This window comes from Platichthys flesus, chromosome 2 (genome assembly GCF_949316205.1).
Source record: "Platichthys flesus chromosome 2, fPlaFle2.1, whole genome shotgun sequence".
In the NCBI taxonomy this organism is placed as follows: domain Eukaryota; kingdom Metazoa; phylum Chordata; class Actinopteri; order Pleuronectiformes; family Pleuronectidae; genus Platichthys; species Platichthys flesus.
This window is the reverse complement of record NC_084946.1, coordinates 14,810,483-14,838,258: the sequence shown is the minus strand read 5'-3', so window position 1 is coordinate 14,838,258 and position 27,776 is coordinate 14,810,483. Positions and strand designations below refer to the sequence as shown.

At 42.8% G+C, this 27,776-nt stretch overlaps 1 protein-coding gene across 2 annotated transcripts; it reads right to left on the bottom strand.

The window, feature by feature from the left end:
- LOC133965655 (zinc finger protein 385A-like) lies at positions 1–27,776 on the bottom strand. 2 transcript variants are annotated; one of them, XM_062400313.1, is made up of 8 exons: positions 27,369–27,776; positions 12,113–12,258; positions 8,964–9,074; positions 3,730–3,904; positions 2,971–3,291; positions 2,186–2,373; positions 2,002–2,088; positions 1–925 (listed from the first exon to the last, which is right to left on the bottom strand). In XM_062400313.1, exons 1-8 carry the CDS (start codon positions 27,379–27,381, stop codon positions 704–706), a joined length of 1,263 nt encoding a protein of 420 aa, XP_062256297.1. In that variant the 5' UTR covers positions 27,382–27,776; the 3' UTR covers positions 1–703. The 2 variants fall into 2 exon arrangements, with proteins under 2 accessions (XP_062256297.1, XP_062256299.1); XM_062400315.1 differs by lacking the exon at positions 27,369–27,776 and adding an exon at positions 22,493–22,922.

Here is a 27,776-nt window from a genome sequence, read left to right as displayed (position 1 = left end):
TGAACACTTCATCACATCCGCTCCAAACCACTAAAGTTGATGATGAGTGCATCAGCAGTTTTAAGACGTCATGTCATTTTAACACACTTGTCATTGCACTGAGGTTAATATAGACCTAGTGTGCACATACTGTACAATGTTTGCCGATTACTGCAGGAACATTAAATTGCCGGAACTGTTTTCTCTTTATAGGCCACAAAAAACAGAACTGTACAGTGATGCAATCCACTATTCTGTGACGACTACAGTGTGATAAGCTAAGATCAGAGGGAACTACTATATCTAACCCAGCGCATGTATTTGTTAACATGGATGCTTTGAATAAGTAATGAGATGAACATTAAAAACATAAGAGAGGTAGGGTTTTGAGGCAGATTCAGTGGATCACATGGTAGATGGACATATTTACGTTGCTGAAGCTCAAAGAGTCCCATGCCTGATTGAGACGTGTTCAAGTTCCTCGTGAAACTATCTGCGGAGTCAGTCGGATAATTGGCAGACAGTTAAGCATGAAGGGAAACTGGGGATGATGGAAACATATAGAGTCTGAATTATTTGCGATTTGTCGGTGGTCTGCAACTACAGTACGCGCCAAGACGAGTAATATTTATGTCCACTGAGCCAAAGCAGCTGATCTGGCTCTTGATGGCACATGGTTGCAGGCCTCCTCTTCACAGTGTGCTTCATCCTTGTTCCCCTGCCATTAGTAAGGGCTGAAGAGGATCGGGCCATGTGTGGTACGGATGGGCCCTGGGGCCGGCCTCAGCAGGCTGAGGGCTGTTCCCTGCAGGAGGTGGTGATGATGGTGGGAGGCCGGCCCAGCAGGTCGTAGAGCCAGCTGATTGGAGGTTGCTGCGGCTGCCATCGCTGCAGCGACAGCCAGGTGATTTGGTATAAGTCCGCCCCCCAGAGTTTTTGAAAGTTCCTGTCCGAAAGTCAAAGAGGTTCATGTTTAAATATGGCAAATATTAAGCTACTGGTAAAAAGGGTTTTCTTTGAACTTAAATGATATGGTTTGTATAATGGGAAGATGGAGTCCCAACTCGAGCCCAAAAAATCTACAGATTGATTTAATTCGGGCTCAGGCTCTGTCATGTCTGCCAAACAATAGGCACAGAACTATTTATCTGGGGTTTGTTTATGTGGGACAATGCAACACATGGATATTTAAGGTGATAAATATTCATGGGCTACCATTTTAGCTTGAGATTTATGGTCGGCAACTGCAAACCACAACTGCTGTTAGTATTTATCCCAGGAGTGCAACTAAATGCTCAAGGAAACGCAGACTGCATAATGTGTGTTAAAACAATCAACCTATAGCACAAGTAAAGAAGAGACTGTATGTACAGTTGGACCACACATATTCACCACCTCCCATTGTCCAGAAATGAGAGCAAAATACTCTTGAGACAAATGTTGCCATCTTGCTACAAAGACATAATTTGGAGTCAGTATATCTGCTTCAGCAATGATGGGATGGAGCAGCCAATACATGTGCTCGACCAATCATGAGTCAGTATCGGCTGTCAATCATGTCATCGCCCGATTTTATAGCAACAAATAAGAAATTAAAAACAACGTAAAATAGTCAGTTGACAAGCATCACTGCATGAGAATTACTGTAAATGACAGAAACCATCTTATTGAAAAATGTTATTGATCCATGTACTACTAACCGCAGGCCACTAGGGGGCAATCTCGATGATTTGGCTTCACTTTTTTGAGAGGTGTTATTTTATCCATCTTTATACACAGCCCATGAAGTGAAGCAATGACTGTTGAAGGTCGTTTAAAAGGTCCCCACACATCTGTATTCAGGCTAAAGAAAAGCTTCGGCCATAGTAACAACAACTGCGTTACATCTTTTGAGGCTCGAGTTGGGAACCTGTCATGTTTTGGTTTTACTCAGTGACTATTCACCTTGACTCAGGATATATAAGCTTCATCTTATGGGAGAGAATTAATAATCATGGAATATGAGACAAATCGAAGCCTCACCATAAAGTCTGTGCGCTTCTTGTGCCGACTGAGAAGAGGATTGGGTTTCCCTGCAACTCCATCTCGATGCCTTCGGCTAGATATATGCTGCAACAGAAAATGAAAAGGGTATAGAAATTGGATATTTTGATTGTTTGGGAAATAATTCTCGCACGCACCGCAGGTCTTTGTGCAAGTCTCTCACCTGTTTAAGCTGCAGCTCAGAGTTGACTCTGACATTGCAGATCTCACAGTGGAAGGTGCGTTCCTGAGTGTCGGGGTCTGAGGACAGCTCCCCTCCCTGCTCCGGGCTGGGTTTCGGACCCAAGCGAGGGTAGGCTTTAATAGGTCCCAGTCCACTCCGAGCCTCCAGAATGGTTTTGTGCTTGGTACCTGGAAACAATAAAAAGGAAAGTTCATTGTATGTGAGTAATTAAGGCTGTCAAAGTGAAGCACATATACTAAATACTACAAATGCTAAATTTATTGACCTAATGGATACATTATTTGTAAGTTCAAGACGTAATTCTGAACCTCAGTTTTTAAGCCAACATGGGTGGAGTCCATGAAAAAAGGACAAAAAAGAGGAAATTCTAGCATCTTCCATTTTCAACTCTGTGAAAATCATATGATATAATTGAAAACTCCAGCTACTATTGATTGAATTGATAATTTTCAGTTATTTCATGTAGTGATGGAGACAGAGGATAGTTTGAGTTTTTATCCCAAGTTTTCTGCATGCAGTCAAATCCCTCTTTTTTTAAGCTGCTATTATAACTACTAAACGACAGTAATGTGCTGGCTTAAGTTCTTCAAACTTAAAATGCAGAATATGCAGAATATCCTCTAAAGAGCCTCACTTAATCTAAGACAGCAGATGGCACAACGCTGTTGTTTGTAGAAGTGTATTTCTTTCAAGCCTGTGCACAGCCTGCATTGTGATGTACTTAAGAAAATATGCTTCCTCTGACAAAGCTGCTTTTGAGTTACCTTTGTTATGTGCCTCGAGTTGTGAGAGGGAATTAACAGCCACTTTACACAGGGAGCAATAGAGAAGCTTCTTGGCTTTCTCTTCCTCTGACTCTCCTGAAGACGGGCTGGGCACCGGAGACAGGGAGTCAATAAGAGCCGCCACTGCAGGGTCTATTGAGGGGGTACTGAGCGTGGTGTTTGGGGAGGGAGAGGACGTCAAAGGCGAGCTGGCCGAAGGTACGAGGGGAAACTCTGCCTCTGCCAAGCTCAGTGTGGGTGATGGGAGGCTGCTAGGGGTCAAAGGTGACTCGTTAGAGCTGGGACAGGTTGGGGTGACATCTGTAAATGGCACAAAGTTTTGACGTTAGTAAATGATTTGCACGCTTTGACCTGGATGGTCCTGATACAAAAGTGTGACAACATGATGCCGATCTTTCACGGTTTAAAACTGTCTAACATCTGGACCTGACGACAGCTCATTTTACAAGGTTATTTCAACATCAACTCTAATCTTACTCTAACAATGTCTCCAATCTCTGGAGTCTGTAATGTTGAGAAAGTTTTAATAAATCACATTAACACTAACTTGGTGTAGAAATACTTTAATAATCACCGGCTCACTGAAACCTCTCCGGTTAGTTTCCATTACTTCATGCAGCAGCTGTGTGAAACAGCTGTGCCACTTGGAGACAGATACCTGTATGCGTGTGCGTGTGTGTGTGTGTGTGTGTGTGTGTGTGTGTGTGTATGTAACCTCACATCTGAGTTGATGCTCACCCTGCTTATTAGGATCAGGCACAGGGCTGGATGGCGAGGGGCCTGGTGGGGAGGGGGTAGCAGTCGGGGGAGGGGGCTGTTTGTCCCCATCTTGGAGACGAGCTGTCTTGGACGTCTCGATCCCCTTCACCCTTCGAGCGTGCCGATTCCCCTTATAGTGGGCCTCTGCCTGGCTCTGGCAGAAGCATAAGACACATACGAGATTTACATGAGAGGCATTCACTTTGGATCATTATGCATGTGCAGGGGTGGATGCTCATTTCCCCCTTATATTCCATTTGTCTTGATAACACCCATATAATCTGAAGTCAGAAAAACTGTGGTTATGCTTTTCAGTTTCTGATATGAACTTGTCACATTGTTGCATGAGTGACCTGCTGACGTTTCAAACCATATTGGCTTCAATAAGTGTTCAGCTAAACAACCTACATCATTTAGCATCCTGTGTTTTCGGTGCGTTACAGAATATAAAAGCTGCAGCGCAGATGTGATGTGCTGCAGAGGTTGTCAGGGACGAGTGTAGCATCCAGACTATTCTCATCTTCCTTCACTACTGGTTTAATCACTGAACTGGCTTGCTGAGCTGATGATGATTATTGAGTGGTGGGATTATCTCAAATGGACTGGCGGGGCCGCTGGCTGCAAGTGACAGTTGACAGTCAGCTAGAGAGAGAGAGAGAGAGAGAGAGAGAGAGAGAGAGAGAGAGAGAGAGAGAGAGAGAGAGAGAGAGAAGGATCAAATCAAGAAAAGATTGTATCCGTGTGTGCGTGTGCATTCGCGTGTGTGTGCTTTTGTACAGCTTTCTTTGAGAGGATCATTGAATGTACAATCAACGGAGTGGGGACATTTTGTGAAAGTGAGGACATTTTGGCCAGTTCTCATTTTGTAACTCCACTTTAATGGACTGTTTGGGGTTATAATTTATTTTTTGGGATTAGGGTTAGAACTCCATGCTCTTACTCCCCCACCTGGCTGCACCATGGGCACACTGCTTCCTGCACCAGCACTAATCGTTCTCATCAGATCTAAATCACGAGGTGCGGAATCGTCCAATATGCAAATTCTTCCTCGAGACACTGGGCGGGTGCAAAGAGAGCCTCCCAAGTCCGGATATGCATGTGCATGTCAGCATCGGATGAAATTAAAGTAAGGCAGTGAAGTGTTAGAGCACAAATATAGTTTCTCTAAGCCTCATCACTAATACAGTAATACAAGACCGGGTGTGCATGTGTGTGACTGTATGAACATGCGTATGCACAAGCAGCGATCTGCTGAGATTAGACAGGTTTCCGTTATGTCAATAACAAGGCCGTGGGGCCCTTCACAGAGGCGAAGGGACCACGGGGACGTGTCAGGGAGGCCTCTGTAAGCCTCAGGTATTAGCTGTCAATGATAGTTACCCATATAGCCCTCCTCCTGATTGGTGATGACAGAAAGGCAGATATAGCTCTGCCGGTGTAACCCAACTCCTCTGGCTGCTGCCTCCCAAAGCCCCGCAATTAGACAAGGAGATGAAGACCCCCAAGTGGACGAGCGAATGACAGCAGAGAGCCTGAAAGTGAGAGATACTCAATTCTCCTTCTGCTCGTTGCAGGCCACACTATGTGCTGCTGTCCTTCTAATTCTCTTCTCCCTTTCTGCAACCACCAATTGTTTCTTTTTTCACACTTGAGCATTGATACTTTCACTCCCTGTGACCTTCAGTGTCAGGACTTAAAAAATCGATGAAGGTCTGCCATCAACTCAAGCATAAAAGGCCTGGCAGCCTCGGAGGTGGGGGTTGACGCAGCAAAGACAATCGGATGTAAATGAGATCACGCAACCTGATCACTGGTGTCGGGGGGAAATGTGAACAACGCGAAAATATAAACGACGTTTGGAATAGTCGGTGAACTGAACTGAGAGAGACTGTGACAGAGCCTGTGAAAAGAGGGATTAAGACGAATGAGGAAGCAGAGATGGGATTTAAGGGGGAGAAAATGAGAGCAAGTGAATGTCCCTGAAATCCTCTATGTCTATAAGCAGGAAGAGCTTTGATGTTTTATCTATAAAGTGACAATGGCACAGAAAGCAGAGAGATGGTCGCGCAGCCAGATCTACTGTACGGGGGGGGGGGGGGGGGGGGTACGGGGTTAAGGCAGCAGTTACAGGGGGAGGGGGTGGGAAGAAGCTGGTGAGGTGGAGAGAGAGGGCCTGGGGACAGATGATTACTACTGTACTGTACTCCCCCTGCACTGAGGGAGAAGCAGAAAACACGAAAACTGACGAAAACCGCCTACAGTGGACAGTAGACATGAATGAAACATGAGTTGAAGAAGAGGCGGATTGATCAGAGCGAGAAGGAGAGAGGTGTCCGGCATGGTACCGCAGTGGTGACGGTGGCTAATGCAGCATGGCGTGACGTCAGCCTTGCAGCAGAGCTGGGCTGAACACTGGCAGGCTAATCTGTCCTCTGTGGCCTGAAATGAATTGCAATGTTGCAATTACAACATGGGGAGCTAGCAGTGTAGCAGCAGTGAGAGGCACCTGCTTCTCAATGGCCTTTATCTACCAATCAATCTGCCCCTTTCATGGGAGTACCTGAGAATTCCCTTTAAACCCCCCCCCCCCCCCCCCCCCAAACACACATACATATATGAAGTAAAATATTGGTATCATTCTGTATAATTTGACGGATCGCGACCCGACGAAGACTCTGTGAGAAATAATGTGTTTTTCTGCCTCTGAGCCCCGGCGCAGCCTGGACAGCAGGAGTAATCCAAACTGTAAGCAGAGTATTCCTTCATTATTAAAGAATGTCCTGCGTGCTCTAAGCCCCCAGTCTCTCAGGTTACTGTGGACAGTGGTGTAGAGCTGCAGCGGAGCAGATGCACACCGCGACTCACCAGCAAAACAGCAAGCTGGACAAACAGGTGGCTCCGTATATAAAACCTCTCACAGCATAGCGCGGCTGTGACCCGAGCCTGAGAAACTCTCCCTAAACATTTCCCGACATTCGCATCCAGTGAAATCCCATGCAATATGTAGATATAGACACGCTGGGGCAAATTGAATCACTCCACGCGCATGTACACCATGTGAGAACATGCAGGACTGAGCAGGGGGAGATATAATTAGATATAAATAAGTGGCCCCTCAGAGAGAGAAAAGGGCAGTGTTACACAAGTTTCATATGACTCCCTCCCTGGATGTGTCCTTCACACACCACTGCTTTTAGAATGCAAGTATTTAGCGCTTCATCACAGGAGCGCGTTCATATTTTTAGACTTGCGTATCAGGCTTTTGTTTGATTTCTACTCATGTTGAGGTTTGAGGTTACACTGGTAGGTCGTCTGGGGGGATTTCTCTTTCTGTAAAATCCATTTTAATATTCATGAATATATATCACTCAACTTCACACTAGATGTTAAATTGTACTACATAACAAATTCAGCTCAAAAATGTGCCCTTTTGACTCCAGAGATTATGATGTAGAGCTGTTTTACTGTGGGGGTGGTCACACACTTTTCTGAGGCTGGTAAATCAGAAATGTGAATCATGTTGTGGAAATGTGTAATCTAAAATTCTCCATGCTCTCTATATATGTGTAATGTTTATATTAATAATAATCTCCTTGGTGGAGGTAATAAAGACATCAGTCAATCATGTTATCCAGTAGCTGAGTCTTGGATATCCACTTTATTATTTGTTTTTCAACTTCAGTTAACACTACAGCCTCTTTAACAGGGACACTCAAATCATTCCTCTAAAGTTTCATCACTTCTGGTCTCTTCTATATCAGTCCCCTCTTCCCCAATGTTGGCACTGCACCATCTGTCACAAATGAAATGCAGAAAATGTGCCCCATCAGCTTTAATGTGGCTCTGGGGACGAGTTTGTGTTAGTTAGACTTCATCCGGCTGCTTCTTCCTCAAACATTTCAAAACCCTCGATTCAAATCTCATCCGAGGCTGGGACCCCCCCCCCCCCTAAAAAGCGCTCATGCAATACCTGAAGGTTTGCTATCAACACCAGACATTTGTTTTGCAATCCAGGCACCACAATTTCTGTCAGCTTCTATTCGGACACCCTGACGTTCCTTCAGAACTTGGATATAAGAGAGCCAGAATGATACCGTGAGCTGTTTGTATACAAGCCGGATTTTCCTCCGTCTTCCACCCCCCGATCTCGTTTCTGGAGATGCTAAAATTGGAGCTGAGAAACTGTGAACCACATTTTCACCTGCTCCAGCTGTACAGTCAATCACCAGCTAACCTCAGGTCCAGCTAGCTAACATTTTAGGTCATGATTTAATGTGTGTGGATTGTGCGTGCAGGGCTCTTGCCCCGAGGAAATATCAAAGGATGTTTTGAAGGCAAAGGTTGTCTTCAATCGATCTGTTTATTAAGCTCTGCCCTCCCCTTGGCTATTGTTGCTGTGCCTGTGGAGCCTTCACTTGATAGCAAGTGGAATAACACAGTTAAGTTGTTGGAAGTGGATTGAACACATTCATTCTTTCTTAACTCTGATTGTCTGGTATTTCTATTAGAATTTCTCTTACATTTGGATGGATACTTCACTAATGAGTCTGAGATTTCAGACAGAGGTGGACAAAAGCATTTACCAGTTTTTTTTTTCCAGGTTGGAATGGCACCTGTCTTTGTGTTGTGGTGTATAGTAGTCTTAATATTAGTTTTAATACTTAAGGATAAATGTAAATCTGTTCTATGCTATCATGACCCTTTTTGCTTTTTAACCTATACTACTTTGCTTTAAATGAGGTGTTATCACTTTTAACATTGTAAGAAAGTACGATTTTAAATGAGGTCTGTGTTGGGGAAATGTTATCTCGGATAACGAGCAGAGGCTGCTTGAGAGTAGCCTGAGCTCTTATGCATCCAGCATGTGAATGAGGCTTTTAAGACATCACCTGTAACCCCACATACTTAAGCTGGTAGGATTTTCCTCTACAAAAATCTGCACATCTGTGAATGTGATGCATGGAAGGCCACACAGCTAAAAGCCATCTTGGTACACTAATGTGTGCCGGGCAGACCTGCAAGTACTTTAGTTGGTTCAACTTTGGTTGGGAGCCTCAATGTAATGTTAAACATGGTAGACATACAGGTATCAAAGACGCAGCCACAGAAATGTTCCCACATTCCCTCTACAAGCTTGTTGAACTGTCCTCAGACCGCTGTTGTTGGGTGTTGTTGGTTGGATATTGTGTGTAACACGTTTTAGGCATTCTTACCTCTGAGTTGAAGCGTATTTGGCAGACGTTGCATGAGATGATTGGTCGTTTAGTCCTCACCATAGGTGGCCCAAAGGTATGCGTCATGATAGCCTTCTGGACAGGGTCCATCTGAGGAGGGAACACCCAGAGGTCACATCAAAGACTCAACGCCACTGGAGAAACTAGGAGGGTAGTGTTTCAGTGTTTGTGCTGACTGCACTGCACCAATGGTAGGACATAATGAATGTGGATGAGAGAGGAAGGTGATGTAGAAAAAGTGCAGGTGAGTGACAGGGGGAGCCGTTAAAGCAAGAGGAGGGTGGTAGATAAAAAATAAAAAAAAGAGTGGGAAAGAGGGAATTGAAGAGGAAGCAGTGATTGATGTGGACAGGAGGGAGTGTGTTTTCTCAGCAGCAGCTGGTGCCGCTGTCTGTGCCTGAGTTCTTGGGTGCCGTTCAAACGCTTTAATTCATGCTGGGGTTAGAGGGGCCTAATTACAGGCTCGCCACACATTTGTACTTTGCTTGGCTCCTACTAAACCTGATCTACCCGACTGTACAGGGAGATTCTAATTGCAGGAAACAAATTAAAATAGATACATATTAATAATCATTATTATTATTATTATAATGATGATATTTAAAAATATAATAATGACTAATGACAATAATGAATGTTGTTGGTAACTGAAAACAACAACACATTTTTATTCTTTAAAAAGTGTGATGACACACTTACTGAAGCACCTTTGCTCAGTCAGCCTTTTCTTATCAAGCAGCACCAGGAACACCACATCTCAAGAGCTAAGGAACATTATAACTTTAAAATCCTTCGCTTATTTAAAAAAACTATTCTTATTGGTCATCATCTGGAATAGTGGTTTTAATATTCATTTATTATTTTTATTACTAAATGTTGCATTTTGCTTGATACACCTGTGTTTTTTATATTGTATATTTTTAATTCATATGTACTTCCGCTTGATATGTCATTGATTCATTTATGTTGTTTAAGATTAGTGTTCATATATTATTGAATGCTTTACATGTTGGAATTAAGTACACATGTTAATTAATGCTTAATAAATAAATACAAATATATATTTAAACTGAAAAAATTAAACCCTAACCCTAACCCTAACCCTAACCCAATACAAATATTTTTTTAAATTATGAATGTTCTGAATAATATTTTAAAAATATATCAATCAAAACCAAACACATATTTTTAGAATGGAAGAAAAAGACATGAGCCTGCAACCTTTTCTGACAAATACCAACCAAGACATTGTGAGTTCTTCTCAGATCAGGCACATCAGATGTGTACAACATCATATCATAAAATGTTCACTCCTTTATATTGAGATGATTTGAGTCGACTCTCTGACCCACCGTTGGAGTTCCACAACCCAGACGCCGGGTGTTTCCCTCATTAAGCAGCCAAAAGTGCACTGCGGTTTATCGCAGCCTCTCATCCTCTGCTCAGACTCTGAACGAGAGCTGCCAAACAAGAGACTGTTTGCACTCTCAAGCTCCAGGCACCAGGGGAAACCCTGTAATTGGTCTGAAAACTTAAACTCAGCTTGAATCCATTGTTAGAAATATTTATAGGCCTTACCCTACATTTTTAAGCTGCCTATTATTTCCAACTCGTGTCCAGCTCACCTAATGTGCAGTGTTTTCCACATTGAAACCTTCACCGGTTTCTGTGCCAACAGTGTGCGGACGTAGACATGACTGTATGAGTGTGTGTGTTTGTGTGTGTAGATTCAGAGTAAGGATTTGAGTGCATTAACTCCAATGGAATATATAGGTCTGGTTCAGTTCTGTTTAAATTTATATTTTATCCACCACTAAGAAATCCCAAACACTTCGTGATGAGTTTTCTCTATACCTCGATCAAGGACGTTTTATTTTCGTGTGCGTTTGTTTGATTGACAGAGCAGGATTTTTCAAAAACTTAGATTTCCATCAAATTTTGTGAAAAGGTTTGGTTTGACCCCGGGAATGACCCATTGAATTTCGATGTGGATCCAGATCACGGGGCAGATCCAGGATTTTGATAAACAATGCAAGATTTTTCATTCAAACATTTAAGTACTGATTTTTCTGACTGTGTACAATTTGGTGCAGATCAAAATAAAATTTGGGATGCAGTGAATGCAAACAGGGTTTGGCGGACGTGTACATGCTACCGTTCATTGCCTTTGAATGCACTTAAACTGAGAATCATTGGTGTCAAGTTGATTTAATACAGATGACTAAAGAGGAAACTTGATTTCTTGATCTTTTCGAGTGAATAGGTTTAGTGTCATGCTAACTGATCGCTGTTTCTCTGGAGAGCAGATTTCTCATAGTCAGGATAAAAAATGGCCACGTTGTCTTTCCAGCCAGAAAAATGGTGACAGAAATGGAGACACAACACCGGTGAAAAGATCAATGCAGCTGCACAGGTTTTTGTAAGTCCACATTATTCAGTGGACATTAAGCAGCAGCTGCCACAGCTCATTGAGAGTTTGTGTCAGATTGCCCTTCTCTGTGTCCGTTCCATGTGCTGGCTGATCTCAATCTTAGCTTTCCATCACAAACAGCAGTGTTTTAGACGTTTTCAAATTTGACTGTGCAGTCAGAGATAAATTTGAATATTGGTGCACACATAGTGGCTCACTCAACGTCATCAAGAGAGTAGGATGAATCATAAAATTGCAGAAGGGCCATTGTGTTTATGTGTACGCAGATAAGCTGATTGTGTGTGTGTGTGTATTGTGTGTTGTGTGTGTCCCTGCTTGTCGTCACACTGACCTTCCCATGAAACCCAATCTGGAAATGAGAAGGAGTGGCAGAAAACGCTGACTGTCGAGAATACAGCCTGTGCCTCTCATACAATTGATTAGCTGTAACTCATTTTATTGCAGTAAAACACTTGCCCCCGCATTTTCTCAATTATCCTGAAACTCACTTTACGGAATAAAAAGTAAACAGCTGTCACCTTATCAGTTTGGATTATACAAAATAAATCATGAGCACTTTATCACTGGTCTGCCCCAAAGCCACACATGAATTCCAGCTCTGTCTTCTGTTCAGAAGATAACAAATCCCAGACGCTGCATGTTAACACTTGTGTATTTGTGCATGTGTGCAGGTGCTACAACGCCTGGGAGCACTCACTGTGTTAAAGTTGTGGAAGAGGCCGATGCTGGCCGGGTGAGGCGATTCCATGGGGAACTGGAGGAAGGGCTTCATGTCCAGCGGGGATGGCATGACAGCCGGGCTCCTGAGGAAGGCAGGGACCGGCCCCGGTCGGTTTACACTTCCTGTGGCAAAGACACACACAGGGAAACAATTATTAAAAAGCCTGAAAGATAATACAAACTTCAAGTGGAAAACAAAGACTGTTTCAACAAAGGGTTAGTAAAAAGAGAATGAATACAATATCACAATTGAAATAAACTGTATTTACCTCCACTGAAGAGTTTATGAGTTCAACCCTGTCCCTTTTTACTTGTTGGTTAGTTTGTTTGATGGCTAGCAAGATTACACTTAAACTACTAGATGTGTTAGCGTGAAACTTGGAAGGATGTGGAATAGGTCAAGGAAGAACCCATTGCTGCAGATCCAGATCATGGGGCAAATACCAGCCGTTTTTTCCCCTTTTTTTTTCTATATTGTCACCATTTCCCAGGGAATGATTCATGGATCTTACTGAAAATCAGGCACATGTAGGGAACTGATATCTATGAGTGTGTGAAGCTCGGTGCTGCTTGATTGGATTTAAGGAGGCTGCTTGGCCTAGGCGGAGGTTTGAGCTTTACTAAGTGCTATTGAATGTTTCTGTTACATTTGGAAAGCCTTTTTTACTTCCTTGCCAAGACTGATACTGTTCTCATATCAAATAATAATTATCTCTGTATAAGTAGTTAGTTAAGCTATAGGCACAGAGGCTGGAAACAGCTTGTGTTTACCATGTAGAGGGAGGTTATTTGCTAAACTTTATTCTTGGTAAATTACTTTGTGTAATTTCCTGTTAGTGAGTCAGCATTAATAATACAGGTAGGTGGATTTTCTTACAACTGGATACAGCTAGTCTATCAATTCCTCCATTTCCAGTCTCTATGCTAATTTAAGATAAGCTAACCAGCTGCTGACTGCAGCTTATAGTTGAAGGGCTGTAATTGTACAAACACTGTGTACAGGTGCAAGGCTGTTGATAAGAAGACATCGAAAAATGACTTGAAGAAGAACTGACTCGGATCAGAACGTTTGTCTTATACATTTTAGTCAGTGTGCAGGCATTATATTATTCATTGAATCATTTTATATTCACTCCACAGACTAGGGAATTTTCTTACACAACACAGCATGAAACTGAAAAAGCACATTTCCCAAAGTGCTGAACTCTTTCTTTAAAGCTCAGCATCATATCAGAACAGGTGTCATGAAAGTAATAGGTTAATAAATCGAATAGTCCGTTTGTCCTCCTGCGTCATTTTCCCTTGTAGAGCACCACCCACACTTCTCTGTCTCTGCCCCTCACCGACTTTCCTCACGAGTTGCTCAGCAGCAGTGAATGCCTGCTCTTGAGGAGTCTTGTGTGATGGGCAGGGGGGAGCTAAGCTCCTTAAGCATCTGCAGCTGGGGCGCTGCAGATATCCGCCTTTTCTACATTTCTCCCTCTGTCTCTCTCACTAAGCATCGTTTTCTAACCCCATTTCATGGTGCCTTACTCTGTCTGCCTGCTTCTGTATCCCTCATCTGTACTTCTCCTCTCTCCAGCTCCGGTCCTTCTTGCTGTTTTGTTCCTCCTTCTCCTCATCCTCCTTCTCTTTCGCTCTCTCCATCCTCCACTTCTGCTTCCCAAAGTTATTCTCCTCTTGAGCATAAAACCGGCAGGGTGCTTCAGGCCCAATCTGACTCTGCAGGGAGAATTTCTATAATCTTTTCTCGTGACAGTATATGCAATCGTCGATCTTTATTGCCTCCACTTTGTGATGACTTCTTAACAGTTTTGTTACATTTGAAAAGAAAAAATGGTCACTTGTCAAAACTGGAAAAAGAAAGGCTATTTTGGTGACAGCAGTGGAGGCTCCTTTCACTGACAGCAGGATGTAAAGAATGTGCTGTCAGATTAAGAAAGAGATGGAGGGGAAAGTCTCTCCTGGCATTTCTCAGTCTCACTGTTTCAGACCTGAGGTTGTGGCAGCTCAAGCTGAGCTGTATCTGTGTCGGTTTGCTTTTGAATGTGCTGCATGAGAAGGAATGAGTTAAGAGGGGAGGAGGAGAAATCAGATAAAAGTGCCTGTTATCTGATTTATAAAATTCATAATTATGGATCAGGTGGCAAAAGAGAGAAGGTTGTTGGTTTGAATCTCTGTTGCAGCCGGTGTCTTTCTGATTGCATGCACCCCGTGTCTGTGAGGGTTTTACTCCGGCTTCCACTCACAGTTACAAGACATGCAGATTGGGGTTAGGTTAATAGGAGACTTCTAATGATCACTTGGTTTGAGCTTGAATGGTTTTCTCTTTATGTCGGCCCTGTGATACACTGTCAACCTGTCTAGTACCTCGCTCCTCATCCAATGTTAACTGGGATCGGCTCCATACCTCTTACGACCCTAAAAAGAGAAAGGGTATAGATAATGGATGGATGGTTTCCTTATCCACAATCACCTGGAACCAAGAATTGGAATGAGCTCTTTATAGCTACATCCGGCCCGTACGCCATGTTTCTATAGAACGGACAAACCTGACACTAGCTCTACTAAGGGCCTTTTGCTTTTTTGTGGAAAACTAAAGGCCACCATAGTTTCTCCTACACATTTGGATGGGGAGAGGGTAATTGCTTGGTTGCTCACCAGCAGATGTCATTAAATCCTAAACACAGAACCTCTAATAAAAAAAGACTATTATTTCCTAAAACTGTAGTTTGTATCAAACGTGAGTAAAACAGGAGTAAAAGGTGATTTTACTGGGGCCTACTTTCAGTCGAGGATTAATACAAGGCTGCATGTATTCATGGAGGTTTGACTGTGTTTGTCAGGGTTGCACAAAATAAACTTTAGTACCCATGATCATCATAAGAAGGTAACATCCAGTGTTAGGGTTCAGGGACGTGTTTTTAATGGAGATAAGAGGAATAGAGCTTATTATGCAATACTTGTTAAAATTATGAATTCACAGTTGAATTGGGTCTTTTCACAGCATTTGTTGACAATAATAAATATACAGCCTCACCGGACTTAATGTTCGACCTTCTTCAAAATTCAAGGTTACCATTTAGGTTCTGTGGAGTATCTGTTTGATTTGGTTTAATCAGAACACAAAATATTTCTTGGATGCAATTAAACACAAGGTTAACAGGGAAAATTATGGGACAATAAAGTATCAGTAGAATAAAAGGGATGAGAGGTGTAATTATTGTTTCCTCTTTGGTTAGTGAAGCGTAGTGGTGCTACGCCTCTGTTAAAACCGCAGCTCGTTTTACGCCACATTACAATGTAAAGGTCAAAGCATGTTTATTCTAAATCTGCATTTGCCGCGCACACACTCACAACCGAGTGATGTATGTGAAGTTGGCACACAAGGTTTTCAGTGTCATATTCTGCGCCATCCTACAGCTGTGCAGCGCAGATGCAGTGTGAGCGCAGCAGCAGGATCCCCCGACCTCTCCTCCTCCTGAGTGATTTACAATGACATCAGATAAGTGAACGCCATGGCTCTTCAACAGCGACCACGCAGGAAGGGAGATCATTGATTGGACACATTCTCAGGAGTGTTAAAGTGTTAAAGTGCTGCCAAACTCTATAAATCCAGGGCTCGCCGTCCATTGCTCCGTCTCCTCTCTAAAATGAACCGACAGCGCTGTCTCACCCAACCCCCTCATGTAACTGGCCGTTTTTTTCTGATGCAAATGTTTGGCTGAGAAAAAGATCAATGTCTGAGTAATAGCTTATTGAATTTGTGTGTAGATTGTGAGAGAGAGAGAGGTAGTTGGACAAAAACGAAGAGACGCAGAAGGGAGGGGGGAAAAACTGAGAAAAAACAGACAACGGAGACAGAATCTTATCATCACAGTCGATTTCACAAACCCCTGTGTGGGTGCACACGGGCGTGCACGCTCCAATATGCTGTGAGTATGGCCTCCTAAATTGGCAATTCATTTAGCCAATTTAGGTGTAATGATCACAAAGGTAATGTCAATGTCAGTGGCGCCGCTGAAGCATTCTCTCAGCATTCCTTGCCTGTGCCTCCATCTTTGTGCTCCATGATGGGACCAGGGGGGGAAGGGGACAGGACACTGACTGGGGGACATGCTGTCTAACAGAATGTCGTCTGATGAGCGACAGAGACACATCAGGGGCCCTCGAAAGAGAAAAAAGGGACAATTTAAGAAAAAGAAATGCAGCCATGTTTAGTTGCAATCCCCTCAGCTCCACACTTGGCGCATGATGTCAGCCGCCTCACATCTGCATCTAAATGGGCTGCTGTTCACAGATGACTCTGAAATGAGCTCTTGTGGTGGATTAGCCCCCACCCACCCCCACCCCCACCCGCTGTCTCTCTAAGGGACAGGCTGCATCTATACCATGCGTTTTCATTTCAAAATGAAAACTAAAAGGATCTCTATCCACACAAGCATTTTGTGCCCTTATCAGTTTTAATCCCCATCCATACCAGCACGCCGGGAAACACATATTACTTGACCAGTCACGTACACTGTTTTTTTGTGCCAGCTCAAACAGGAATTGTATCATTGTAAAATACAAAATATAACTGCAATACAGCTGTTAGCAAGGACAACCGGACATTGATAATGCACTTTGCGTGCTACTCTGGTAGCTGAAGCTTGTTTTCTTCCAGAAGGGGGGGGACGAGTTAAGAGCCTGACGAATCAGTAAAGACCACGTCATGTCTACGTCATTGTCTCCAAACATCTCTGTCTCTGCTCGGCCACACTGCACCGTTGGCAGCATGGATGTAGCCGCAGATTACAGTGGCAGCAGAAACCAATGGATCTACTGTGTTTTTCTTTCTCCAAACTTTCGGTACACAACACTTTGAAAGAGGAAGTAGTCACACAATGGCCCAACATTTGGTGGCAGATGACACTTGAGGTGTGTCCTAGATCATCATTAGTGTAAATGATTTATCCCTCCTGTTTGTTGTGTTGCTGCAGGAATGCTGAGCTGTCGTCTGCCACCTTTTAGCATCGTCAACACAAAGTGATGTCGCACAATTTAGTTGAGTTCTCCCCCGTGTGGCTTGTGTTTGAGGGTCTAACCTTTAAAGAGCCATACACACAAACTTTGTGGTAATTGCAGGTGGGGAGATAGCTGTGTCTTAGTGTCGCATGCTGCTACTGTGAAGGACTGAGCATGAAATCCAATTTACTGCAGCTCAGCTTACCCTCAAGTCACAGGCAGCTAGTTCAACCTAAGCAGGGACAGACGACAATGCACACACACACACACACACACACACACACACACACACACACACACACACACACACACATTCACACACAGCCCTTTGTAGCCTGAATATAAAATGCTCTGAAAGGAGCAACTTAAAGGCTCGATGCTGATTAAGGCTGTGTTGGATAGTGGGAGATGTGGACAGTGAGGAGAGGACACAGTTGAAGACCAGAGCTGAGGATCAGTGAAGGAGAACACACTTGATTTCAGTCTGCACTTTGTTTTAATGATAGATGCTCTGTGCCCCAGTGGTCAGGCTCAAATGCTTCCTCCCCTCTCAGAAGTCCTCTTTCCCTGGAAACTCTGTGTACGTGTGTGTGTGTTTACGCAGTGCTCTTGAGATCAGCCAGTCTTGCTGCACCCCCACACTCAGATTTGATGCTTTATTTTTAATAATTCGCTCTGCTCCAATTAACATTTAAGTCATTATGTAATGATGGTAGTACATAGCTTTGTATGTATTTTTTTCCTCCACATTTCCCACGAAATATTCTGTCTGTCTCTCCGTATCAACTGATTAAGAAACATCATTATTATCGAGAGGTTAAAACAAAAGCCATGATTGTCAGACGACGCGAGAGGAGCCGGGTGAAAAAATAATGGCATCGGGGTTGAGTGAGTCCAATTGATTGAGTGAGGAAAGGGGGTCTGAATGAGGAAGGGGAGACGGGGTGTAGGAAATCACCGGAGGAGGGGGAGGAAGCCGCATGTTTTGAGGTGAGTCCAAGGTGACTCAGAGGAGGTAAAGAGCCATGTTAACCTGCAGGTTAATTTACAGGGGAAGGCGGTTGTACTCCACACAACTGAAACGGCTCCTGCTGTGGTGAAAGCAGGCCAGTCAGTACAGCAGCATGTGAGGCTCAACCTTTGGCTGTCAGATGCAAAATGTCACACATGCATGAACAAAATTTTGGTTATTTTGCCGGTTGTTGCCGAGCCACATGCAATTGGTACATGGGTCTGCTATGTTACATTTCTGATGTGCAGGATATTGTGTTGTTTTAATTTTGTCAGTACAAACTAAACGTCATGTAACAAACTATGTCTTTGTGTTGCATCAGTGTTTCTCTGTTGGGGATCTCATGAGGCAAAATGGGATGGATTTTCTGCATTGAGGCAATTTGTCGGCTTAGCATCTTGGAATATTTCAGTTTGTTTTTGGTTTCTTCAGACAGACATTGCACATGACAGCTTTGCAGATGTTGGCTGCAGCTATAGCCGGTGATGTACGCATTTGGTTTGTGTTCAGCTCTTTTTTTCACAGACCTCTGTATATTTTGTAAGTGGAATCTGGAAGTGCACATTTTTTGTTCAGAATAAAAGAAAAATTCAAATACAGATGTGTCTTTGCCTCTGTTTAAACCAAGAGCTGGTTTCATTGGATTTGTATGTTATCATTGCTAAATTTTGCTTCATGGTTTTAACACACAAACTGCTTTCAGACACACACTAAAGTCCTGAAATGATCCGGAGGGGCTGTATGTGAGAACACCGATGTTAGAGTCTGTTGCTCTGGACATTTTGGGGACCTTTTTCCTGCCAGCTCCCTGGTGGAATGAGTGAGCCCATGTGAGCTGGAAAATTGACAGCGAAAAAAGGGGGGCGTGTTGCGGACGTGTCTAACATACAGCAGACGAGAAAATGGAAAAAAACAAACACAAAAAGAATACAAATATCTGTGGATGAAAACGTTTTAAGAAACACGTAGAAGACAGCGAAAAAGATTTAAAATTGGATCAGGACATACAAACAAGAATACAAGATTGAGTAAGATCTGAAAGTGAAGGTTGGATTTGAACAGCTCTCAGGCTTCAGATCTTTAGGGACTTGTTGGCAGATTCCTGAACCTGGTGATAACTTTCTCTTCCAATAGGATTATGTATATATGTAGCGCAGTTTGAGTCAAGCAGAGAGCTTTCTGGAACAAAAACCACACAGGGTGAGGAGCGTCAGGAGATCCAGCGTGTCAACATTACCCCGGCCCTGCCTATGAGTCTATTTGTAAAACATTTTACACACCTGCTGGGAACTGGAAGAACACTGTGCTGCACATACAGACCCACAGAAACCTGAGCATGAAAGTACACAACGAAGCACGCAAACAGACAAAAGCACACTCTTAAAAAAAATTGTGCACACGCACACAACAATGGCATCCAACATACAGGAGCCAGGTGCATCTCCCTGTCATTTGTTGACAATAGTGTACAAACTACGTCAATAAATACTTGATCCTCAACAAACAAATTATAATGGACCTATGCAGCCGTACTACCAATATCATATTGCTGTGTCCACAGAAGAGGAAATTACAGGCTATATTTCTGGACTGGTTTGGAGCTTGAGGGACAAAGTGTGGTTTAATGCTATAGCGTGGAAGTCATGAAAGGACATGCAAGGGCTATACTGGGTAAGAGTCATGTGGTTGGCTTGACTGTGGTCTGAGGCACTTCTGGACAGTAAACAGGAAACAACAAAGAGACTCTGCAGACTGCCTAGCCTGTGCAGGCTCTTCTGGCTATTCTTGGCATCTTTAAAACCGGTAAATGATAGATGTAAATGTTTTGTGCTATAAGTTTCAAGGCTCAAGGTTTCAACACTGGTGCTTTTTAAGGTGTTTTAGGTTCAGACCACATTTTGGCTAATCTCTATCAGTGACCTGCATGTGGTTGCAAATGTATTAAAAAGCCGATAGCTAATATGTTGCAGTCAACGTGTTCCGCCTCTTTGAGAGCATCAATCATATTAGCTCAGGTTCATCAGACAGTTATCTTGTAGACTGATGTCATGTTGAGGTTATGAATTAACCCTAATTGAAACTTCACCAGCTTTGTTTTCCCAAAAATCTATTTTTGTTGGCATTAAAACAAACAGCATTATTTTTCTGTTGAGGGCTTTCTGGCTATCTGGTTTACATACTGAGACTATCGTCCATTGGATTTAATACAACCTTCTGCTCTTTGTGTTCCTGTCCTGGTTTTGTTGTGTGCATTAGGTTCAGGCTTCACAGACGTATGAGATATGTGTCAGTCTGTCAAACTCACAGACGGACACGCACGTTACATCATTTTAAATGTCAATACTTTTCATCCATCACCGCAAAGCCTCGATTTAAAGGTCACATTGCTTTTCAGCAACAATATGGATCCGTAATTTTTCAAGTAAGGGTGAGGAGATTTTTACTGTTTACGTGCGGAGGCACACACACACACACACACACACACACACACACACACACACACACACACACACACATTTGTAGATACGTATATATATATATATATATATATATATATATATATATATATATATATATATATGAAAAAGAGCGAGAGAGAGAGAGAGAGAGGGACGGAGATATACTGGCTGAGTGAACAGTGATGCAAGCCATTAAGTTTTTTTTATAGTGCAGAGTGAGGTCTTTGCATCAGAGGAAGCCTTGGCCCATTTTTAAATAAATAAAGACCTCAAACCTTTGGGTCTGAAATATTCATAATAAAAATCACACAAGAGTTACTAAACTGCGTTCCACTCTGCTCTGTATCAAGGGAGATGGGCCAGCTTTAGCACATTTCTTTCATTCGCCACCACTGATTGTGTCGACGTATTTACATTTTTCCTTCTGTTAAAAGACACAAATATTGCATTTAGACGACAGTGGCAGCGGCTGGAGATGCAGAGAGGAAAGGTTGTTGTTGGCTACGGATGGCGAGATCCCTCCTTCTTTGCCTAACTCTGTCACTGTTGTAGCTTTTCATGGACATTATTCCTGTCTGTGGATCTACACCCTATGTTACTGAGGGGAAAATTAATACATTGAATAAAACCCCATCACCCCAAGTTGTTGTGATTATGTGTCAGTGTGTTTAGCTTCTGCACCGGTAAGGGTTCATACCACAGGCCAAGTTTTAACTCAGATCACAGGAAGAATCGACCATAGGTGAGAGGAAGCAACACAAATAAAGTGGTCAATATTTAGTCGTTGCGGTAAATCTGATTTACTGTAAAACTAGAAGTAAGCATCATAATCTGTAAATTAACCGGAGGTAAAGAGGTTGATTGTGTCACATAGAGAAAAAGCTTGTATTTTAATCTTTTAACCAAAATCCAATACAGGACATGCATCTTATTCTCCTGAATCAACAACAAACCTCCCGTTCTAAACTCTACAAGATAATAAAACTGATTAAAAAGATTTTCACAAAATAACATTTAAATATAATTTGCACATAAATATTTGTATACTGTAAACTCTAACCTATCCCCACTTTCCAGTTGTTTCCATTTACTAATGGCTTTCAATACGTTCTGGTACCGTATGTGTCTCACTTGGTTCAGTAGATAATAGTAAGTTGTTTTAAACCTTGAACATATTGAAGAATTTAACTTTAATGAAGCCTTTTTAATGAAGCACAGGATTAAACTGAGATGACGGATATTATTGACTCAACTCTCAAGAACTACGTAGGTTAGGGTCAGGTTACTGCGCTTGAAAGGAAATATGACCACCTCTGATCATATTTTCATATAGTTTAATAGATATTTAATTATCATATAATGTTGGCATACTAAATTAAGAGACTGAATAATTGAATGCAGTGAGTTTTAGGTTGAAAAAATGATGAGCTCCCTTTAACAGCAAAAAGACAAGACCTAATCTCTCTCCGCCTTTGGACATTTTCTGTGCTTTTGTCCTCAAGCGTGTGTGTGTGTGTGTGTCTGTGCGTTTATGTCTGTGTGTGTTTGTGTGTTGCTCAGTTAGTCATTTTTAAGCCATGCTATCTGTGGGATGGTCTTGTCTTCTCCTGTATTTCCATATTATTATTTCCTACTCAAAATTTTAAACATGCGTAATTGGATCCAATAATAAATAAAAACAAATTCAGAGGGCAACCCTTTATTCCATACCGTGTCACAGTTAAGTGATCTAGGATATATTGAAGTTGGACACATGCAGCACATGCAGCCAAAAGTGTTTGCCAGACATGAGAAATCGCCTCAACAGTAGAAGGTAATTTTAAAACAAAAAACTTAATTGATCAGTTGGAGCAAACAAAGCCATCCAGCGCTGTCTTACCCAAGATCATCCTGTATCCTTCCACTGTCAACTTCTCCTCCCCACGTTGTTATCTTCACGCCCGACTCTTCTCCTCCTGGATAAGCTACTGAGGTGTCTCAAACCCCAGGTGGCCACCTCTCTGCCTCTCAAAACTCAAAAGTGCAGATGTGGTAACGACTTCCAACACCACCCCCCTCACTTTGCATCCCTTTACCCTGTGCCTCTTCTCCTGCTCCCTCCGCCTGCATCCACACGAGATGCTGCTTCTCCTTCAGAGCCTGGCTCGGCCAGCTGGAGCAGAGTAGTAGTACAGCAGCAGCACCAGCAGCCGTGACTGCAACAGAACAGGCACTCAATCCTCTGCAAGGCAGCCTGTGATTTATCCACAGATATGTGTTCTCTCCAGCAGGAGGAACACAAGAGAATACAGCTGAGATGGAGGCTTGCCTCACAGGAGGAATCTCTGCACCACAGCAGAGACACTCTCTCTCTTTTCCCCCTCTCTCTCTCTCTCTCTCTCTCTCTCTCTCGCTCTCTCTCTCTCTCTCTCTCTCTTACTCTATCTCTCTCTGTGTCTCTCTCCCTCTCTCTCTCTTTCATATTTTGGGGTTGGGTATAACTTAAAGGCACCTTGCATTCCTGACCACTGATTGGCTGCAGCCTCGGCCAATGAGAGCGGACGGTGCAGAGCTTTTTCTTGGGGTGTTTGAATAAGGAGGCAGAGTGATAATGCTGCTGTCGATTCTGCTCCCCCCTTCTCTACGTCAGCCTTCTCTGCCGTTTACTATTGATGACCCTTTTTTCTCTCATGTCTCTGCTTGTCTCACTCCATTCTCTGCCTCCTGCTTCACATCGACGGCATCTGAAACAAGACTTGGGTACATTAATGTCTCCCCTTCCAAACACCCCCCCCCCCCCCCCCCCCCAACTCAGGGCTTGGTATCCCCTCTGGTCTGCCTTTCTACCTGAGGTCAGTGGAATACTTAGAATATTTGCTGACAGAGTTTACACTGCGGTTGCCGTCCCAGACAAGGGTGAGAAAAGAACAAAAAGAAAAGCAGACACGTGAGGTCAGATGGAGACTGACAGCTCTAGAGACTCGATGGAGCGTTGGGCGGGAGGGGAGGAGAGATTGAGCTTAACGCAGACTGACTTGAGGATGAAAGTGTGAGGTGAGGAATTGTGGAAGATGTGGGGTAACGACAGGATGAAGGAGGACGCTGACAGCTGTTTTCAGGCAGAGGCAGAGAGCGTTGGATGACCTCAAAAACTCTGCGAACTGCATTCACATCTGTCCTGATATTTACATATTTAAACTTAAACATGTCACCAAACCCTTTCCCACAAGATCAGGCACAGTGTCACATGACACAAGGTTGTTAATTTGACATAATTTAACATCATAACAGAAAATAAATACTCAAGGTGTTCAGACAATGCTCTCTCTGTGTGTGTATGTCTGTGTGTATGTGTGTGTGCGTGTGTGTGTGTGTGTGTGTGTGTGTGTGTGTGTGTGTGTGTGTGTGCGTGTGTGTGTGTGTGCGTGTGCGTGTGTGTGCGTGTTTTAGATAAGGTTTCCTCATTAGTAGACTCGGGCTGAATAATGCAGTAAGCCGTATTGTTGTGGTCAATGGGCCAGGTGCTAATGTGGCTGTCTGAGGTTGCAGGGCAGACACAGCATGACTTTAATGGATGTCACCATGGAAAACTGAAACCGGACCTCTGGACTCAGGTGACACACCATCCTGCATGTGTGTGTCAATCTCTTGAGGGGTAAAGGCAAAACTAAAACTGGTTCTCACAGGTGCAACACTGGGTTGGACTTGAATGGTCATTGCTGGACTTACTGAATATAGTGCATTCAACTGAGGCTGTGGAAGAATGAGCTGTTACTAAATTAGTGAGTGGCCGTCAGGGAAATGTTTTTACTGTAGCAGTGGAGATGTTTGTCTATAAGGTTACAGGGGAATTATGTTTTGGAGTTGTCTTTTCATCCATTATTTTTCCGATATCTCAAGAATTTCTTTAGATGTAGTGCGCACTGTAGTGCAAACAGACACAAGTCAAGGGAAATTGTACTGGGCATTTGGTAGTCAAAGGATTAAAGGTCAAGGTCACTGTGACCTCATGTTCTTGTGAACATCAGTAACACCTGCATTACATCTGGCACAAACCTTCACTAGGACTTGATAATGATTTAATTAGAAATTCAAGGTAAAAAGGTCAAGATCACTGTGACCACACAAAACCCGATAAAAATGGAAGATCACTGTATATCTATAGTCCATATAATGAGATTTGAATTGTTTTGATATGAAGAACCACAATGACCTTGTAGCATAGACCAAATAATCTTGATGTATTTTCCACGAAACCTTTCCTCTTCTCCTCTCTTTTAAAATGTTTTGTTCCAACTACAGAAGGCATATCTTTTAGTGTATGGTTAGAGGTTAAAATATGTTTAAAGGATAAGATTTGATGGAGTGGTTGCCAGGCAATTCTTTATTCGTTACACTTTGACCTGTTCTTGAAACAAAAGACAAAAAAAGAAAAAGATTTCCACAAGAAGGGATTTACTAATGGTATATAATATGAACTTTTACAAAAGAATAACAATCTGGTTTATTAATACATTTCTGATCCATTATAAACTTCTGATAATTCTTTTCTTTAAAATATGAACTCCCTACTGGGTACCAGGAGCTTTTGGATATCTATGTTTTAATGTTTGTGAGTGGTGTAGTTTACATTCTTTTGAACAAAAAGTACCTGAATACAGTTAATGTACAGAAGGAATGGAGGTAGAGTAACAGTCTCAATACAGTCTATACAGTATTAAATACAAATGTAGCGTACCATGTGTGTGTGTGTGCACGCTTGTGTGTGTGATTATTTGCATGTGATCTCTTACCATCCAACACCCTCCAGCGCGGCCCCAGGAGGTCATAATTATGTTGACAGGCTTGTTAAACTCTAATTTAGCAGTGATCATTAGCAGTGAGTGCTGAGGAGTCCTGCCAATCTTGAATGAAGTCTTCATCTGATGTGAAATGACTGTAAGCATGTGTTAATTTTTCCACTTACGTGTTAAAGAGGTCAAACAGACAAATGTGAAGTTGAGAGCTGCTTATGAAAGACTGAGCTTTTCTTTATCCTGCGATATGACTCAGTCAAACTGGATCAAGAACTTCTGGAGAAATCCTGATTATAGCGAATGTTATAACATTTCATCTGTTTCTTGACCAGTTGCATTGTGGTCAGAGGTTTCAGTTGTTCAGAGCTGAAGAGGACTGAGGCCCAAACACACTGACTGAGAAGCAGCCAGCTGTGTTTGCTTGTAAATCACTTTGACACTGCGAGTGCACTGCAGCCAGAGCGCAGGGCGGCTGTGAACTGCACCTCAGAGATTAAAATAGGTGTCGCTAGAATGCGGGAACGACTGTCTGGACATAAATACACTCACACACTGGACTAAACACGTCTCGGTACTGTGAGGACAGAAATTCATATAAAATGGAGTTTTGTTGGGGAATGGGCTCTACTGGTCCTGGATTAGAGCTCCGCTAAAACTGGCAAATTTTTTGAAATTAATTAGATTACCCTCAGTTTATGATCTATCTTTTTATATAAATACTTACTGCTGCCAAGAAGATTATGTTTTCATCAGAATTAGTTGCATGTTAGCATGTTTATGCAAAAACTACTGAACAGATTTCTATGATACTTGGCGAGTGGATGTATTATTTGTCAGGATATAACCCATTAAGTCTTGGTCCAGATCCTGATCATGAGGCCGATACAGGATTTTCTCTTCAATTTCTTAATCATTGCGAGACAGGACTTTTTGTTGATTTCTGCGAGAATAATTAATGGTTCAGAGGAATTTGAATGTGGTTTCATGAGGGGAGTCAACTCCATCTGCTGAGGAAAGCAGGGAGAGTGGTTGAAAGTTCATTGAAACGCTACTAAGTGACGTTGAATCAAGATTTCTTATAAGTTCGTTTGGTCAAACTTTTCAAAATAATTTTCCACGTGAGTCCTTTTACAGGAAGCAATTTAACTAAATTAATCTTTCATGAAAGCCACTAATGACTTAATCATGATGCCTGATGGATTCCTTTGCAAACGTCACATGACCATGTTGTTGCTCAAATGACTTGCTTCTTTATTATAACCAGAAACATTTCAACATATATGACCTAATAAAAATTCCACATGCTGGAGGCAAAGAACCTCAAACCAATTAACTTGCAAAAACAATAAACGTTTGCTATTTTTCAGCAGTCTATGCTGACACTGCATCATTTGAAACCTAAAATGTAAGGACCTGCACAATGAAATCACAGCTCCCTTTACTGTCCTGACAGGTTTTCAAACACCTACTAGTCCTCAGGGAAAGTTTGCTCCTTATTTTGCAGTTTTCTTGTTGTTTTTTTATAATCCAGCAGCAGTCCCACTGAGGTTACGTTCTTGCACTTTTTTTCCCCCTAGCGTTTAAAGAGTACAGACAATGCCCTCCTTATTCAGGCCTAGTATGAATTTCTTTCTCCATTTTCCCCTGTTACCCCTCCCTTCATTCCATCATTCCTTCCCTGCATCAGAGCGATGATGTATGTTAAAGGTCGGGGGTCAGGCCAGGTCTAAATGCAGGGTGTTATCTGACTGACTGAGTGCTGATGTTTGCAGGAGACTGCCCTCACTCTCATCAAAGAGAGAGAAGCCTTCAAAGCCCCATGTTAAGACTGTCACTCGCTCTTTATTTCTGCTCTGAATATTGCAATAATGAGAAGATCAGGGCTTATCCGGCTCCTCGCCTCATTTTAAGGTGATCAAAGGGGGAATGCTCACGGTGGTGGGTGGTTGTGCTGTGCTCAGTGGTCGGTTGTGATCTTACCTGAGCACCACATTGGTCTCCTCGGTTCTCCTCCAGATGATCCAGATGCCCTGTCCAGTAGGCACTCCAGGGGTCAGTGTGTCAGCCAGCGTTGAGTTAAAACGGGCAGATGTCCTCTTTGAACCGAAACCGTACGCTCGCTTTAATGTGGAGCGATGAATGGAGAAGCACAGAGCGACATGAGTGCAGAGCTCAGACCAGTCAGCTGGAGGGTGGAGAGGGAAAGCCTCTGTGCAGGCAGCCACATGTTCACAACAGCAGCTGCATCAAGCATCAGGCGTCTGGATGTTCAGCCTCTTCATCTTCCTCACAATCAGTTCCTCTCTCTCTGTTTTTCCCCCATGCTACCAACTCTTTCCAGGGATCTGAAAGAAACAAGTGCACGAGATTCCATAGGCTAGTTCTGCT